At 37.6% G+C, this 18,529-nt stretch overlaps 1 protein-coding gene across 4 annotated transcripts; it reads right to left on the reverse strand.

Annotated features, from left to right (window-relative positions):
* Positions 1–1,049: 1,049 nt before the first annotated feature.
* Positions 1,050–16,064, reverse strand: lims1 (LIM and senescent cell antigen-like domains 1). 4 transcript variants are annotated; one of them, XM_053513287.1, is made up of 10 exons: positions 15,877–16,062; positions 8,540–8,699; positions 8,243–8,309; positions 6,939–7,059; positions 6,701–6,850; positions 6,453–6,603; positions 6,020–6,112; positions 5,275–5,323; positions 4,982–5,057; positions 1,050–3,108 (listed from the first exon to the last, which is right to left on the reverse strand). In XM_053513287.1, exons 1-10 carry the CDS (start codon positions 15,903–15,905, stop codon positions 2,994–2,996), a joined length of 1,011 nt encoding a protein of 336 aa, XP_053369262.1. In that variant the 5' UTR covers positions 15,906–16,062; the 3' UTR covers positions 1,050–2,993. The 4 variants fall into 4 exon arrangements, with proteins under 4 accessions (XP_053369262.1, XP_053369261.1, XP_053369264.1 ...); XM_053513286.1 differs by having other exon boundaries at positions 8,540–8,702; positions 15,877–16,061; XM_053513289.1 differs by lacking the exon at positions 1,050–3,108 and adding an exon at positions 4,320–4,749 and having other exon boundaries at positions 15,877–16,064.
* Between the last annotated feature and the right edge of the window lie 2,465 nt (positions 16,065–18,529).

Below are 18,529 nucleotides of genomic sequence, written 5' to 3' on the forward strand. Positions count from 1 at the left end.
GTGTGCGTGCGCATGACACATATCGACGTTCTCCATGCATCCCACCACCATGATAGATTTTCAGTCACTCACTATTAGTCTCCACCGAGCCGAACCTCACTCATTCCAAACCTCCATCCTTTAGGCGGATCATTAAACCTGACAAGTTCAAAGTGACCAAATGCCTAATGCAGTCAATCAATTTATTTATTTTTTATCTTTTAAATAACAAAGTCAGGCAAGGGTGGCTATTCTTACATGGCATGAATTATTGAGCCTGGCAGCAGAGTTATAGAGGGAGGCAAAGACCTGTTAACAGTCCTCATCCATTAGGCCTAATTTACAGGGCATCATTGAAAGGGCTAGGGAAGACCTGGCGTGCCCATCAGGACACCTTCAAACAAATAGCAGCAAGCCTATGACAACATGCAGCTCACCTGCTAATGGGGTCATTAGGGGTGATTTCTAACATGGTCAACAAATGACGTTGTGCGGATTACATTTATTATATTAGCGAAGTTAAAGATCAGCTTTGAAAAGCTGCTACAGCTTGCTCTCTGAGTCATTATTAAAAAAAAAATCTCTTTTCTCTGGAGCTTTTGCGTTTCATTGCTTTATATTTTTCTCCCTATGTCTCAGATTCCGCAGAGGAGAATGTTAATGCAATCCTCAATAGACATTAGAATGAAATGCGTCTTTTTCAATTGTATCCTAATTCCATTGTTCACTGCTCTAAAAACTTTGATTTTCTTTGTTGTTTAAACTAAAGCTTACTAGAAGGGCACAGAACACGGTTCACTAAGTGATTTACACTGAAAAGATGCTTAGAGCTTCGTAGTGATATTGTGCTTTAAATTTCCCCAAGGTCTGAACCATTGATTTATGGTTTACAAATGTAAATGAGAAATCTAGACGGGGCCGGAAAGAAGGCAGAAGAAAGGACATAACATTCAAGCAAGTTTCTAGCTTTGTCTTTACAACGTCTTTAAAAGAAACAGGCACGGATTGATGCTGTGAAACACTGCTGCCGTCAAGTGGTGAGCTTTGGAATGACACCTGAAGCGCATAAATAAATCATGAGTGCATATTTTATTTGCATACGTTTAAGGCATATGAGAGATACAGTGAAATGGTACAGCATGATTACAATAGTTACATATAATGTTCTCAGATGTAAATACTTTGATTCTGTGTAAATCTTAAATGTCAAACTGGACAGAATTATTCAGAACATAATCTACAGTACAATATATATATTTAAAAATAAAGGAGAGCTGGGATAAGTCTCCTAAGTGTTGCTGAAACCTTTGACATGAGGTTGACATGTTTGACATGCAGGAAGTAGCGAGACACACAGTTTTGTGATAAAAAATGTATGCACCTAAAATAATTGCCATTATTCCTCCTGCTATATGTAGGAATTAATCTTGAGCTTTTTTTTCCTTTCTTGAGGAGAGAAGCTTCTGATTTTAAATCTGAGAGTGAACAAACAGCTAGAAGTCTTGGAAAAAAAAAAAAAAACTTTCAAGAAAAGCATAAAACCTCAAAGGTCACAACCTGGTTGACTTAGGAAAGACATTTTCGTGCAGTTTGAAGATCTTTTAAAAACAACCATCCTAGGTGAGCTGGTGCTCTTAAAGCTGCTAGAATATTAAACCTCTTGGTGCATACATGTCATCATAAAACCATGGTAGTCATGCATGTCCATGTGGACAAATTTTAATGAACTGTGCTGTGGGTTTGTTTTGTTTATGTGAGGGGGAAAAAAAGGTTGATCTAGCATGTTGATATATATTAAACACATGCAATTTTCATTCCTGAAACAGAAATGGGAATACTTTTTTCTAACCCACGGCCCGTTATCAGGTTATACAGACATAGGATTTTTAGATGATTTTTTTAAAGATGACTTGCATCTCGTGATCAGTTCAAAACATTTTGCATATTTAAGATATTACAACTTAAAATCTGTTAAGACTTTTTTCAAAGAACACTTTTAAATCACTCTTACTACAGTACATCATGCCTGATCCTACTACTACTATTAATGATAATAATAATAATAAATCCTGAAATGATAAGCACACATGAGCATGATATCATGTGATTAAGAGCGTAAGAGTCTTGACACCCACAATTCTTCATATTTTTCTTCCAAAGAACCAGACTTTGTGTTTTTTATTGAGTCTTGAGGAATTAGTTCTCCAGGCTGCATGAAGGACTTATTGGCTTTCATTTTTAGAGGAATGTTTTTTTTTTTTTGGTAAGTGATCTATAAATCATTTAAGCATTAAAACACATCTGACTTAAGGCAGTGAGAAAAAGATGCGGATCATCATCCAGATGATCGAGCTAGTCATTAGTTATCACCACATAACTGGTTGGTTGTAACAGATAAGAGGGGAAATGAGGTTGCTGCTGAGGTTGTTACATAAATTATTATAAATCAATTATTAAATCTGTAGGCACTTTTGCAGCCTGTCACAGTAAAACGTGTTAAAATGTCTTTAATTTTATCAGCAGGATTTAATTTAATATGAAGAAATTAAGAGTGCTCAAGACTTATACAGTACTGCATACATAAGATAATTTAAAGTAAAATGTCTAAACATTTTTTTGTATGACCTTTATCGGTACAAAACGTGATTAGATAAAGGCAAACAGCTTTGGCAATAAAGCAGTGTATCCTGTTATTCAAAGCATTAAGGCAATATAGCATGTCAATTAATACATAGTCAAGCTTCTTACTGCATATACTGAATAAACATTTTTCATATACATTTCCAACAAACAGAAAGCCTTGTGGTTCCCGACTTATAATATATGAAGAGGCAGTCTGATTAGACGTACGGAGCGAAACTCATTCCTGTAGGCTTTCCTCAAATCTAAAAGTAATACTGAACTAACACCAGTGAGAAGCAATGCAAAAGGATATTAATGCTATAGAAATGCATGGTCTCCATTCCTTTAAGCACAGGTGAGTTCACTGTGGCGCCCCCTGTGGGTGTACAAGCCTATTTGCGGGCCACGGTTTCAGCCAGCTTCTTCAGCCGCTTCTTAAGCTCCAGGGGAAATTTCTCATAGCACTTCTTACACACGGGCTTCATGTCAAACTCCACAAACTTGTTCCTGTGAATAAAAAAAAAAAAAAACATCTGTTCTGACAATAATAATAATAATAATAAAAAAGCACAGTACTAAAATATGTGTCTAGAGTGTCTTGTGCAAGTATTAACTCCCACAATATTGTGAAATATTGTGCAATATTCAACAAATAAAAACACTCTTGTGTAAATTGTATGTCTGTTAGTTACGGCCAAAACACAGTATTAGTGCTGATTTAATTGTTTTTATATAATTTTTTTCTCTTTGAGTATTGATACTAAAATTGGTGTAAGCTTCTAGAAGCATATGACCTGTAAAAATTGTTGCTTAAATTAAAGGATTACGATTTTTGGTAAAAGCTTAAAAAGCAAAAAATTAGAAGTGTCCGTAACCATGTCGAATTCATGTTGTCTCATCTTATACACTTTTTCAGATTTATGCATTTTCATGTGAAATCTAAATTGGCCAAGTTTCATCTAAATGACGATTAATATCACTGAAAGATTTGAATAAAAGAAAATTACAAACATGTGTTTAAAGGACATGAAATTGTATTATGTATATGTATGTTTATCTAAAATAAATATAAATGTTTATGCATATTTACAAAATACATAAAGCATGAATTGGGAGATGATAAGCAATAAGTTTTATGAAAATGAAATGCTGTGGTACCTAGGTGAGAGACTTTTTAGCACCAATACCATGTTTTGACTGTTAATGAACAAATCATCATCATCAAGCTCTAAAGCTAGAGAGATTCAGAGCCCAGTGAATTCATAACCTAGTCACTTCATCAAGCTGAACTTCATGGAAAAGCTGTCAGATTTACAGATTGTGTAATAAAATTTTCGAAAGTACTGCACGATCCTATTTCTCATGAACTTCCCGATATCATGGACACATTCCAGGTATAATTAATTTTTTTTTTTAAATGCGTGAGGAGTTAGTGATTCCATTTTAGTATTTTGAATCAACAACTTCTGTTATCAGGTATGTGTTAGAGGTACAAAAACCACGGGCCTGTTTACACTTCCCTCATTTTCTCCCACTCACGCGGAAGTGAAGCATAAACTCCACATACAACTCTATGAACTTAAAAAAAAAAAAATCTAAATCTTCAACAGTGCGAATTGTAGTGATATAGAAAAGCGTACACATGTTATTGATTTTCTGGTAATGACAACCAGAACAACGATTGATGCACTGAAAACTAGTGTCTCATTAAATTTAACTATTTACAGCTGTTACAGCGGGCCAAACTTTGTCTGGATCAATCTTGCGTGTTTATGTGACATGATTGTACATCTGGGCGCGTTTTTCTTGATCAAATGAAAAAATCTTAATTTCCGTTATGATCTTAGTGTGTGTGTTGTTGGGAAAAAGCAAAAATAAGAAAAAATATATAAGAAAAAGCATATGACAAGGTCTGAAGGCATGATGAAAACACTGACCCCATGAAAAGGAAAAAGTAAAGATGGATGAGCATGGAGAGAAAAAAGAAGAGAAGAGACTACAAGGAGTTACGAACAGACAGCGACCATCTTCTTCTTCTTCTCACGAGCATCGCGTTCGCGTTTAGCGAGTCGCCGCTTCAGCTCCTCGGGTAGCCGGTCGTAGCAGTGCTTACACACCGGCTTCAGGTCGACCTCTACAAATTTGTCCCTATAAGGACAGTGTAGAGAGTCCAGTACGGGAGCAATCGAGACAGGAAGGCAACAGGGGACAGAGATAGGAGAGAAATACAAGGAGCGCTTTTAGCAAAGGGAGAAAGAAAGAGAAAGAAAAAGACTACTGGTATTGGTAACACCGATGAGAATAGACAAGCAGATTAGGAACAAAGATACACTTGCCAAAAATAGAGAGAGAAAGACCTTGATGTTTGGATCGAACTTACTTGAGCGTGAGCTTGGTGTTGCATGTAGAACAGGAGAAGCAGTTGACACACCAGGCTTTATTCAGAGCTGAAACAACTGAAAAGAAAATGAAAATTTTTTTTTATTTATATTAGAAACGCAACTGACTCGGGGGGGAAATCAATAGACTAATAAACCTTTCCTTGTATGGCTTTTTCACGAAGCTAACTCTATCAGTTTAACAGCTCTAATGACTTAAAGACCGCAAGCACGTTGACTGACATCATCATATTATGTGTACATGCAAACAAGACAGAAAATGACACATAATTACCGTCTCCTTCGATCACTCGGTTGCAGTGGTAGCACACGTCACCGAAAAGCTGTGCAGAACAAGCGTAAACAAATTATAAGCAAGTTCTACATGTGTCTATAATTAACATCATAAGCATGTAAACAAATATCAAAAGCTGGGAAATCGACATCTCAAAAGTGCCGTGTGTTTTTGCTAAAAGTCTGTGTTTAATCTAATTAATTAATGCTCAGCATCAAACGCATGATCCAGGGAACATCATAAACAACCGCAAAATATCTGCAAAGCAAGCTCTTACTGCCCACTAGGCGAGTTAATGATTAATTTGCTCCTAAGAAGTTGACTGATTAAAAATGTGTTACCTGTTAGCTCTTGTTTTGTGCAACATTTCTGCATAGCTGTTGACTTAATTGACACTTTAATGATTAAATGTGTGATTAATGACTTTTAACTTTTATGGAATAGATTATTTGCTGCTAAGAAGCTGACTGTTCAGCTTTTAAATTGTTAAGCTCATACAGTTATTGTCTCGTACATCACTTGCAGTTCAGGTGATGTACATTAATCATTAAAAATTGCGCCCTCATGTGGTGCACAAGTCACAGTGCGCTATGGAGAAGTACAGTATTACACAAAACAAGATTATGTTTAATCTAACCATTTTCAGGCTTATTATTATTATTAAGATAGAGAAAAGGATTTTCTTTCCATTTGAGAAATTGAACCTAAAACATATTTAATAAACTTGCAGTGCAGTCTAAGTTACCTGGTTGTAGTGAGTCTCGCAGTACGCCAGCCCCTTTCTTTCATAATGGCGATGACCCAGGAAGGGTTTCTCACATTTAGCACACACAAAATGCTGCAAACACACACACAGAGGCATGGATAATTACAGCAATTTCTGCACCATCCAACACCACATCGTACTTACAATTCATGCACGAATCATCTCTGCAGAATGTAGAGATTGTAATAAATCAGCACTGATGTTTTCTTGGTGTGTTACAGTTACTAAATACTGTGGTGTATTATATCGTGCACCACAAAGACCTGTTTAAGTATATTAAAATTATATTTTTGTAACATCACCTTCATAAACTTCACTTCAGCAAGCGCTAGACACAACCCAAACATGAACAAGCACAGATGAGAAGGTTTCAAATACAGTCTGTGAACAGGATTTGCTCTCTCATGCCTACCTCAACGTGCCACTGCTTGCCCATGGCGTTGACTACGCGGCCTTCGATGGGCCTCCTGCAGGCTCCACAGATCGGCACTCCCATTTTATCATGGCATGGGAGACAGTACAGCTCTCCTTTCAGCTCCCGAGCATCAGCAGTCAACTCTTTACTGAAAATAATAAATCATAATAGACTTTTAGGACCCTGGGACAAACTGTATAATACTTACAGACCGACAATAGACTTTTGGTTAACGTCCCACTGACCCGCAGTTGCTGCAGTTAAAGTGATCCGGATGGTAGGGGTCGTTCTTAAAGATGAGCGGTTGCTCATCAATGATGGCGTGGCACTTCTGACAAATGTACTTCCCAAGACCGCGAGCCTTCTCACGGTTATGACACGGGCGACACAGGTGGCTGTGAAACACATAAGAAGTTCATAAGCAGCTCTTTAGGAAATTGGACATAAAAAAAAAAAACAAGAGACTATAATGAGAAGGCTTACCGGCCAGCATTTTTGACAAATCCGACATCAGCTAACACGGCCTGACAAATGTCACAGCAGAAGCAGTCCGGGTGCCAGCTGTTGTTCATGGCTTTGATCACACGGCCAATGATGAACTCCCCTATGGACGAGAATGATTTCATAACAAGCTATGATAATGAGACGTCATCTATGAATAATTAAATAAACCTACAGATTTTTCAATATCAGTAACGATTGTAAAATTGTTTGTGTACCGCTGCAACAACATCACTTTATTTAAGCAGAGCTGGACGCTCGCCACGCAGCCCCTACACACTGCCCCTCCTCCCCCTCGTGTCAAAGCGAGGTCAGTGTGGACAACTTAGATGAGAGGATGAAGCGAAACCATGTTGTCCGACCACAAAATTAATATGAATAACACCACGAAAGTGAACTATGGCGTGGTCAATAAGGTCAGCTTGTGTTTACTCTTCACAAAGTTTACTGTCAGCAAGTAAAAGTAAGATTAATTTAACCTTTTTTTTGCATGCATTAAGTAAAAACTACTCAACAAATTTACAGGTGTATTTGGCCGAGCTTAAGGTAACATAGGCTTTGTTTCATCGCAGTCGAGATAAGTGAATTTGAAATCTACATGGAAAATGACCTTAAAAAAAATCATTAGTTTATCTCAGATGGTGCTGTAAATTTTTTTATACGCGCTTATGATTGTGCAACTAAATTCCATATGTACAAAGCGACAGGCATATATGATCATCAACCTTTAAATTTAGAATATTGTTTGTATAGTTTGTGTCTCGTCTTTAACACGTTGTTGTTGTTGTTTGTGAGCGGTTGCCATGGTCCGAGGTAGGAGGTAACAGTACATGTACTTCTTTACCACACTTGAGTACATATTTGACACGCCTGAGTAGCCCGAGTTTATCAAAGGATACGTTTTACTTTTACTCAGTATCAGGAAGTACCCAAATAAACTCTGCATAGCTATGAAAAGAAAAACTAAAATAAAAATATAGGTAAAAATTTTTATCTTTATGCAATGATTGATTTTATAATCAGTTCAAACCCCAATGAAACCCAACAACAACAACGTGGCTTTAAATGATTAGCACCGTTTACAAAAACAGGCACAAAGTAAAAGTTACTTTATACTTTTCACTTCTTTAAACAAATCATTTTCGGTAGCACTTTCTCTCAGGAATAAACTGTATGATGTAAAAAATTGAACACTCAAAAAAAAAAACAATTATAACCCATGCTGTTAGTTTATGCAAGTATGCAAATTGTGTTTGCAGGAATATCTGAGTGGTGCATAATCTTACCACACTGGTGACAGCAAGGGGCAAACAACATTTGGAAATCGTGCTCGCAGTACTTCCTGCCTTCGAACTACAGGAAAAGGCAAAAAAATATATATAACTATAACTAACAACCTGACATTCGGATCCTGAACAAGCTTGACAAATCTTCAGGCCCAATTAAGGCATTATTTTATGTCGTTGTTTATTTCACTGAACAAGAAGCACTCTTGTGCAGGATGTTGTAGATATGAAATATACTCTAGTGTTGCATTATTACATTGTGAGGTCCATTAAATCAAAAGAAGAGCCGTGTTGTACCTCGTAGAAGAGTCCCTCTGGAAACTGCTGGAAGCACTGGGCGCAGACGAAGCACTGCTCGTGGTACAGCTCGCCGTTACTGTTGACGATCTTTTCTGCTGGGGCGAAGCCGCTCTTACAGCGCTCACACGCGGCGTTCGCCAGGGCATTGGCCATATTGCTGCTGGGGTAAGAAATGGTTAATGGTAAATTGTTAATTATTTACTCTAATCTTTTCTAAGATCAGCCCGTTTGTGTGGATTAAACAGGCAATAGAATTTAAAAAGCTATGATAAAATTTAAAAATTATCATTCGGTCCTGATTTCCGACTGGGGAAAAATAAAAACACTAGATACAGGTCTGTGAGTTTACATTACTTTTACTACACACACACACAAAAAAAAAACCTGAACATTTTTCAATAGTTCATTAAGTAATGCAGAGCCCCCTTTATTATTTGTCATGCAGGGACTGAACTACTGTGTACGAACTCCACTCATTTCTTTAATGAAATTAAATGAAATTAGGCAGATTATAAAATTCAAGAATTGCAAACTGCAAAGTGCCTAAAGATGCCCTTTAAAAATTGGTTTATGTTACGACTCCAGCAGCACCCTCATTTTACCCTCTCGCCTGTTCATCTTAAGTTCTGCGCCGGGAGCACGTTCGTAAGTCAAATTCGTTCGTAAGTCCGACAAAGTGAGTCTTACACCCCTAACTTATCTACGTTTCGTATCTTTCCATGTAAAAAAATGTAACATGTTTTGTAACTCTCACGAGACGTGAGATGATTACTAGCGGTGTCTAACACCGCATCTCACCGCAAGTCAAACCATGTAGGAGAAATAGGGGTGTGGGGTTGCCACAAATATTTTACAATGTAAAGAATAAAAAAAAAACAAACAGGTTTTGTGTTTTGGTTTCACTTTATACTTTCGCAAGACTGCACCTCCAAATCGTGCGGGGAATGTCTGTGATGCAGCAGGGTCAGCTGACCTCATTTAAAGGCAGCAAACAGGAAAACAACGCTACATAGAGTTTACTGCGCACTTTAATAGGTGCCATTTTGTCTTAGAGCTGTCTACCACTGCAACGTACTGAACTTTGAGGTTTTGTTGAGGATATTGCAAAATTAGGATTATTTACCATCAGAACAGCTTATTATTCGCTATCAGGACAGCTAAATTATACAGTATAATTGTAAATATTGTCATCTGATGCACTGCAAGGTCTTTATTTGAAATTTTTTTACAATACACTTGAACTACTTTTGTAATTTGTTCACATCGATGAATGTCCAAAGAACCGCGGTCTGTCCGTATCTGTGAAAATTCGTAATTAGAATGTTCAAAAGTTGGGGACTTAGTGTACATCTGCACCTGTTTCTCACTGATTCATGCCTGAAGTTAGAATTTTTTAATGCTTGAGCGATTCTTCAGTCTGTGTAGTTATGCTGATTGCCCCAGCTTTCTTCTTAGCATTGTTTGCACAATACTGTATTTCCTTTTAAAACTCTCTATCTGATTCTGACTGGGGACTAGTTTCTATAAACAGCTTAATTATGCATGACTGAGTGCAATGCACAGGAAATGTCCAGTACTACCCTGTACAGTACACTATTGTAAACACATCAGTGAGCACTGGGTGGGGAAAAAAGGAAGTGCTTTTAGAAAAATGCATTCCTGTTGCATGCAAACGTTTGCGCACGCCTGGCTGAAACATGTTTTTTTTTTTAAATGAGAAGATGGATACATATGCTTGCTAAAAAAAAAAATTATATATATATATATTTAAACATTCTGCACATTAATGGGCAAAAAAAAAAAGAGTAAAAATCGATGGTTTACTGTTTTTCATTTATTTTCGCAAACTTATTTCTGAGAAGTTGTTTTGCGATAATGGCCGTTGTTAAGCAGACTGTACAAGTAAAACCCAGAATGAACTGAATTTGAATAAAACAGTAATTGTGGCATGTACAAAAGTTTGGACTTGGGCTGTCACGTTGAGAATATTTTCAATAGAGCTGCACCATATAGTGCAGGTATAATTGCAACTTTCTTGGCTAATACTGTTTTCTCCTTTTTATAATAAAACATAGATTGTTAAATATGCCGTTACATTTTCTCCAAAACTGCACAAGGTTTCTCCAGGTCAGAGTTTTTTTTTATATATATATATATATATATATATATATATATATATATATATACAGTGGTGTGAAAAACTATTTGACCCCTTCCTGATTTTTTATTCTTTTGCATGTTTGTCACACTAAATGTTTCTGATCATCAAACACATTTAACTATTAGTCAAAGTAAACACAAAATGCAGTTTGTAAATGATGGTTTTTATTATTTAGGGAGAAAAAAAATTCAAACCTACATGGCCCTATGTGAAAAAGTAATTTCCCCCTGAACCTAATAACTGGTTGGGCCACCCTTAGCAGCAATAACTGCAATCAAGCGTTTGCGATAACTTGCAACGAGTCTTTTACAGAGCTCTGGAGGAATTTTGGCCCACTCATCTTTGCAGAATTGTTGTAATTCAGCTTTATTTGAGGGTTTTCTAGCATGAACCGCCTTTTTAAGGTCATGCCACAACATCTCAATAGGATTCAGGTCAAGACTTTGACTAGGCCACTCCAAAGTCTTCATCTTGTTTTTCTTGAGCCATTCAGAGGTGGATTTGCTGGTGTGTTTTGGGTCATTGTCCTGCTGCAGCACCCAAGATTGCTTCAGCTTGAGTTGACGAACAGATGGCCGGACATTCTCCTTCAGGATTTTTTGGTAGACAGTAGAATTCATGGTTCCATCTATCACAGCAATCCTTCCAGGTCCTGAAGCAGCAAAACAACCCCAGACCATCACACTACCACCACCATATTTTACTGTTGGTATGATGTCCTTTTTTTGAAATGCTGTGTTACTTTTACGCCAGATGTAACGGGACACGCACCTTCCAAAAAGTTCAACTTTTGTCTCATCGGTCCACAAGGTATTTTTCCAAAAGTCTTGGCAATCATTGAGATGTTTTTTAGCAAAATTGAGACGAGCCTTAATGTTCTTTTTGATAAAGTGGTTTGCGCCTTGGAAATCTGCCATGCAGGCCGTTTTTGCCCAGTCTCTTTCTTATGGTGGAGTCGTGAAAACTGACCTTAATTGAGGCAAGTGAGGCCTGCAGTTCTTTAGATGTTGTCCTGGGGTCTTTTGTGGCCTCTCGGATGAGTTGTCTCTGCGCTCTTGGGATAATTTTGGTCAGCCGGCCACTCCTGGGAAGGTTCACCACTGTTCCATGTTTTTGCCATTTGTGGATAATGGCTCTCACTGTGGTTCGCTGGAGTCCCAAAGCTTTAGAAATGGCTTTATAACCTTTACCAGACTAATAGATCTCAATTACTTTTGTTCTCATTTGTTCCTAAATTTCTTTGGATCTTGGCATGATGTCTAGCTTTTGAGTTGCTTTTGGTCTACTTCTCTGTGTCAGGTAGCTCCTATTTAAGTGATTTCTTGATTAAGACACGTGTGGCAGTAATCAGGCCTGGGGGTGACTACAGAAATTGAACTCAGGTGTGTTAAACCACAGTTAAGGTTTTTTTTAACAAAGGGGGCAATCACTTTTTCACACAGGGCCATGTAGATTTAGATGTAAACCTTCATTTAAAAACTGCATGTTGTGTTCAATTATGGTATCTTTGACTAATAATTAACGGTTTTTGATGAGCAGAAACATTTAAGTGTGACAAACATGCAAAAGAATGAGAAATCAGGAAGGGGGCAAATAGTTTTTCACACCACTGTATATATATATATATATATATATACAAAAAAAATCCATCTGAAGTCAGAAGTCTGTCACATAAATCACCTGAGAAAAAAAAAGTGATGCCAACTTGGGACAATATTATCTTTTTGAACTGCTGCACACACAAGGATTACAGGTCATGATCATGCCCCTATGACTGACACGAGAGCGTGATTTTCGTATGTTCAATTCAGGAGACTGTGACGGCCGTTCCTACAGCTTCAGCTTGTATTGCTTGACAGGTCGGTCTTGCATTATTGACCTGACAATCTCTGTCCAGCTTCAGTTTCTTAACTAGTATGTTGATGTCAAATTCTTGCTTCTAGAATCTAAATGCTAAACCCCAAAGCAGATAACAGATACACTGCTATGTATTGCGGTTGGAAGTCCTCATCATTAAACGCTGCCCATTTTTCTCTCGTCCAAAAACACCTTTAGTACCTTCTTTTGCGCTCAAAAAGTTTGGTTTATATTTCGGCATTTCCAAAAATGCCTCTTGACACCAGACATTAACATTTGTTACAGGTAAGGTTTCTTTGGACCACCACTCCTTGTTTTTTGGGGGTTTTTTTCCAGGCTTTATTCCATTAAACTGCAGTGCATGAACATTTTGTTTTCCACCAGACGGACCGCTTCATTCAACTGTATGAAATGGTAAACCCTGCAAGTGTGAAACTCTCTGTGAATGTCCTTAGTGTCGTAGATGGCATTTGCTTTGCCTGTCAGCCTCATTTTTACAGTCTTGCCCTGTTCTCATAGATAATCGTTTGAAGAGTCAGTAAAATGTATCACTCTCTGGAATTGTTCTGCCTAATGACGATTCCTGACTTGCCTAATGAGTCCTAATGAGTCAATTAAAGCCTGAGGAGTTTTTAAGCTCTTAGCGATTAAAACTGGAAGACTCTAACTATGCGAAAGATTTGCAAATATTGCCCTAATAGTCTGCCAAAAGCGGCGATCAGTGATGTAATTTGGGCAGGCATGCCCAGACCTTTGCATACAATTGTACAACACTGGGTTCTTAGGAATTAATACCATCAGGCCAAAATCATTACAGCATAATAGCAGCAGACTGCTGTGCCTAAAGTGTCTGTCATCTCGGGCACTGTTCAGTCTGCTCCTCAAGCAACTTGATGTTAAACAGGGGCAGGATATATACAGTACGTTATAATTATAAAAATGGTAATACCGTGAGATGTGACTCGGGAGAAGGACACTTCGAGAGTGACGTTCCCTAATATGGACATCTTCACAAGGAAAAGTATGCTCCTGCTTTCAGGGTTTGGACTTCCTGAGTGTGTCTGTGACTTATATAAGCAAAAGAGCTGCATTACTCCAGGATGAGAGAGGTAACTGTGCTTTAGATACTAGTGTTAGTACCAGTCATTGAGGGGAAAAAGAGTTTGTAGAAATAGTTACCAGCTTTACTGTGATCAGTGATATTATTTTAGGCTAAAACCCATGTTCATGTCTGCCTGCAACAAAGATGAACCTCCTAATTTTTTCCACAAAATTTTGTTGGGTGTAACTTTATATGGCATTGGTTTCCACTGGATTTGTCGCTAAATATTAGGAGTTATTAGGATCGTACAACATTAACCTAAATCACGGTACGATTTTGAATCTATTGTAATTTCATCTAATTACAATCACTGAAAAAGAGATGATATGGAAAAGTTCATGTCAATGCCTAGTTTACGCTAAATTATACTTTTGTTGTCAGCCAAATTAGGATGATTAGATTGGATAAAGGTTTTGTGTTAAAAAAACATATATAATTCTATATTTCACTTATAACACTTCTACAGTGCTGTTATTTCAGCTGTAAAAATATGGACTAGTACCAATAGAAATTTTCAGTTTAGCTTTTCGAATTAATATCTATCGGTGCAGGTGTTTGTTTACATCGAAGCTTATTAAATCCAAAAGATAACTGTTAATAACATTGCTTTTACTCCACAATTTGATTTTACTTATGGTGCAGGTTAAACCTCAGGAAGATACAGTGGTAACCCGGCATACGAACGCCCGGCCTTCGCCTCACAAATACTCGCCTTAAAATCTAAAATTATGCAAGAAATTTGCGCCATGCGAACGACCAAACTGAGCGAAACCAAGCGCCAGTTTGCACCTACGCAGCGCATGCTCATAAGTTGCACACACATCTGGGAGCCGTTAAAAACTTTTTTGCGTCATTTTCACACATGCATAAAAGCCAAGCAAAGCAAGTTTACATATTTTTTTTTGTGGGTCTTTTTTTTTTGTTGCATTTTGTGCAAGATTTAGTAGTGACATAGCACCATGGGTCCCAAGAATGTTATTAAGACCGGTAGCAAGAAGACAATAAAGCCACTTTCAAATTAGCAGCCGGTGCCAAGAAGAAGAATAAATTAAACTCAAGTGAGTGTCTATTTCATACAGTATATTTCATCTTTTCTAACTGTGTCGATTGTTTGTAAAAATATTAATCAATTATACGCAAACAATATGATTAAAGTGTTGGAAATTGGCAATAATTTTGGGTGGCTGGAACAGATTATCTGCATTTACAGTATTTCCTATGGGAAGATGCATTTCACAATACAAATTTTCACTGTAGGAACTTAAATTGGTATGCCGAGGTACCGCTGTACTGCAGAAAGGTCATTAAATTCAGACATTCCTCCAAAGTACTGTATGAATTGTGAAGATCACTGAAAAAGCGAGTTCTGACCAATGTACAGATAAAACCTTTTATTTCTATAAATAAACAAGTAAACAAACAAACAAATACATAAAGGTTTTCAAGACTTAACTTGTTCCTGAGATGCATGGCTCAGACATGGCAAAAAAGATTGAGGGGAATCATATTGAGCAAACATATTGAGCAAACATCTGTGTATACTCTGTGTGTGTGTGTGTGTGTGTGAACTTCCTTATCCCTGCTCAGACGTGTACGTGATGGATGAGTCAGGAATCATCATTAAAACTTAAAACGATAAAGTCAGATATTTTTAATACATATTTCTCAAGTCTTTGTTTAGTCACCATTTTCACTTCTTAAGCCTTAATTTTTATATACAAATGTCTGAATAAAAAAGTGCCTTGTTTTTAGCTTTAGCTCAGACTGGTCGAGGTGGCCAAATAAGGGCATTTTCCCCTGAACCTCACCGAATCATGATTCACTGGTGGTTCAATCCCAAATCTCTCCATAGTGAACACGTAAGGCACAGGAATAAGGGGTGGAATTCCGTACTCTCCACACTTACACTACCACACTAAGTGCACTTGTACAGGAAGTAGCGAGACATTTAGGACGCGTCTTTAGTACGCTAGCTAGCTAGTTAGCGATGTGGATGTTATTTGGAAAGTTGGCCGCAAAAATGAAGAAAAAAAAAAAAAAGAATACACTTAAAGTTGCACAAAGAGGTCTTAAACACGTATCAAAATTAATCCCAGGCAGGTCATAAAATAATAAATAATATCACTAAAAAATGATAGCCAGCTAGCATTATTATCACTGACTAGAAAAGCTGGCTAAAGAAGCTTAGATTTAAGGATAAGGATTAGGACTTACCTGCCCGTCATTTCTGACACACCCAGCATCCCCTACTACACAGCTAATCCAGGAAAACAACTTCAAGAGAGTCGACGACTTTACACCAGCTTTAAATGAAATATTTCAGCTAAACGCGGTGTTTCTGTTCCTCTCCCTCCGCTTCGCCCCGGGCGCTGGATTCTCTCTCACCCCACCCTTCTGCTTAGGGACCGTCAATAAACTCCCCTCTCAACTCAAACACGAACAGCGAACCCGAATCGAATAAGGGAGCGTTACAAAATTCACTTCATCCGTCAAAAACGCAAAAAGGAAAAAAAAGGAAAAAATGCAGCACAGTGGCTAGGTGGTTAGTCGCTGTCTGTGGACATGGAGTTTGTGTGTTCTTCCCCGTGCTTGGTGGGATTTTACTCCCACAGTCCAAAAACATGCATGTTAGGCTAAGTGGGTCTCACAAATTTGCCGTACTGTATGAATAAATGTGAGTGTGTGTACTGTGTGCATGCCCTGCAAGGGATTAGCACCCTGTCCAGGATGTACCCCACCTCGTGCCCTAAGTCTCCTGAGATTGTATACAGGATAAAGTTGTATTCACTATAAATGAGTGAGAGTAACAAGTTTATGTCTGATCAACATGCACACACTTAAGGAAATTTGGGAACGCTGATTATCCTAAAATCTTCATGTCTTTGGACTGTGAGAGGAGAATATGGAGGAAACCAACCAACCCTGTGGAGAACACGCAAACTCCTGAGGAGGAAATCGAACCCTCAACCCATGACCTGTGCCGCAGCTGCACAATTAATTACATACAGTAGAAATGAAAAATGCAGTTGGAAACTGAAATTGCTAAATGGTGCAATTTATTGCAAGTAATGTGGACATACACTAGTCAGTAAATCATATGGGGGTATAACAGTGTTAAAATTCCTCAAAGCAAAAACAGCATGTTGAATTACATTAACTGAATAAAAACTTGTTGCAGTAATAATGTTTGACTATTTCTGCATTGGATTTTGACCCAAATGGGAAAAATATCCCTACAGCATTTACAGTACAATGCTTGAAATTTTGAATTGGTTAAATAGTTAGTTACTAACTAATTATTATTAAATCAACTCATCAGATTAGGCAATGTTTTTCAAAAAAAAAATTTGTCCAATTTTGGTTAGTCCATGCAAATACCATCAAGGCCTCAGTTTCCTGTTTTTAGTCGACAGCTGTGGTCTTCTCCTGCTGTAAACCATCTGCTTCAAATGTGTGGTGTGTTCAGAGATGCTCTTCAGCATACCTTGGTGCTAGTTAAGAATTGTTGCCTTTCCATCAGCTCGAACCAGTCCGGCGATTCTCCTCTGACCTCTGGCATCAACAAGGCATTTTCCCCCAGAGAAGCCTAACCTCAATGGATATTGTTATATATTTTTCAGACCATTTTCTTTAAAGTGAAATGTACATGAACATCACAGCAGATCAGAAGTTTTTTTTAAATGCTCAGACCAACCCATCTGGCACCAACATCCATGCCACTTACTTTCAACGTCATTTAAATAACCTTTCTTTCTTATTCTGATGCTCTATTTGAACTTGACTGTGTCCATGTGATTAGCCGATTAGATATTTGCATTAACAAGAATTTGAACAGGTGTACCTAATGAAGTGGCCCCTGTCCCCTTACGTTCCTTGCAATGTCTTTCTGCACGTTTACTTCCCTGTATGCTCAGAGTGGTTGTATGCTCCTGATGTTTGTGTATGAATTTTCCATTGTTTCTTTGTTCCTCCCTTAAATTCTCTATTCAGATTTGGATATTTCTTGATGTTCAGTAGCGTTTGATCTATTCCTCCTTCTTGCCCTTCTACTGTTACTGATACTGTTACAGTATCTGCCCTGAGACGTTATTGTTTTTGAGTTTTGGATTGTTTTAAGAATCCTCCTGTGAAAGGCTCCAAACTTTATCCAACTCTTTGATGTAACCACTTCGAAGCACAAAAGGAATCTACGGTATTTAAAAAAAAAAAAAAAAAGAATTATATTTTTACATGAAGTTTAAGCTATTTATTTAATGCAATCTTGTATTTACTGATTCCTCTTCAAATGAATCACTTATTGTTAAAAGCTCTATACAAATAAAATTATAAAATTTTATCTAATTATCTATCTTATAAATAAATAAATAAAGCATCGACAACAGTAAAACCTTTTCTCAAACCTGACAGGGTGTTTCCTGATCATTTGTGTCGTGCTATACATTTATGGAAACATTTTCCCTGTTTCCAGCACATCAAACACATTTACATTACGTGTTATAAGCAGAAATCTATTGCACGTTTAACAGCATGCATTTGGTGAATCTAGTTACAGCCTGAGTTATCAGCGTACAGTAGAGCTGTATATCTTGATAGACATGCACAGGCTTACAATAAGGCACCAGGATTGCTGACATATAAAGTAATTAGCGACGACAAATGCGGCATCGACATAATGCCAGTCTATGCTTTTTGCACTGGCGAGCCTTTTTGCTGAAGCTTTAAAAGGCGCTTGTCATTGAGCTCTTCCTATGTGAGTCAATGGGCCATGCAAAATCTGATTCATGCCAGCTCCTATTTAGAAAGGAATGATCGTTGAAAGCTGATTTTTGTGCCACAATCACTAGATTATAAATGCTTTCTGCAGAGA

Source organism: Clarias gariepinus, chromosome 15 (assembly GCF_024256425.1).
Source record: "Clarias gariepinus isolate MV-2021 ecotype Netherlands chromosome 15, CGAR_prim_01v2, whole genome shotgun sequence".
Taxonomy (NCBI): domain Eukaryota; kingdom Metazoa; phylum Chordata; class Actinopteri; order Siluriformes; family Clariidae; genus Clarias; species Clarias gariepinus.

What these genes read in the sequence shown, in the direction of transcription:
- lims1 (XM_053513288.1), bottom strand. Translation starts at nt 15,905, where the DNA reads ATGCTGGGTGTGTCAGAAATGACGGGCAG. An exon ending in TTTGTCAAAAATGCTGGCCG is followed by an intron (nt 6,851 to 6,938) that starts GTAAGCCTTCTC and finishes TGTGTTTCACAG; the next exon opens with CCACCTGTGTCGCCCGTGTC. An exon ending in GCGAGACTCACTACAACCAG is followed by an intron (nt 5,324 to 6,019) that starts GTAACTTAGACT and finishes TGTTCTGCACAG; the next exon opens with CTTTTCGGTGACGTGTGCTA.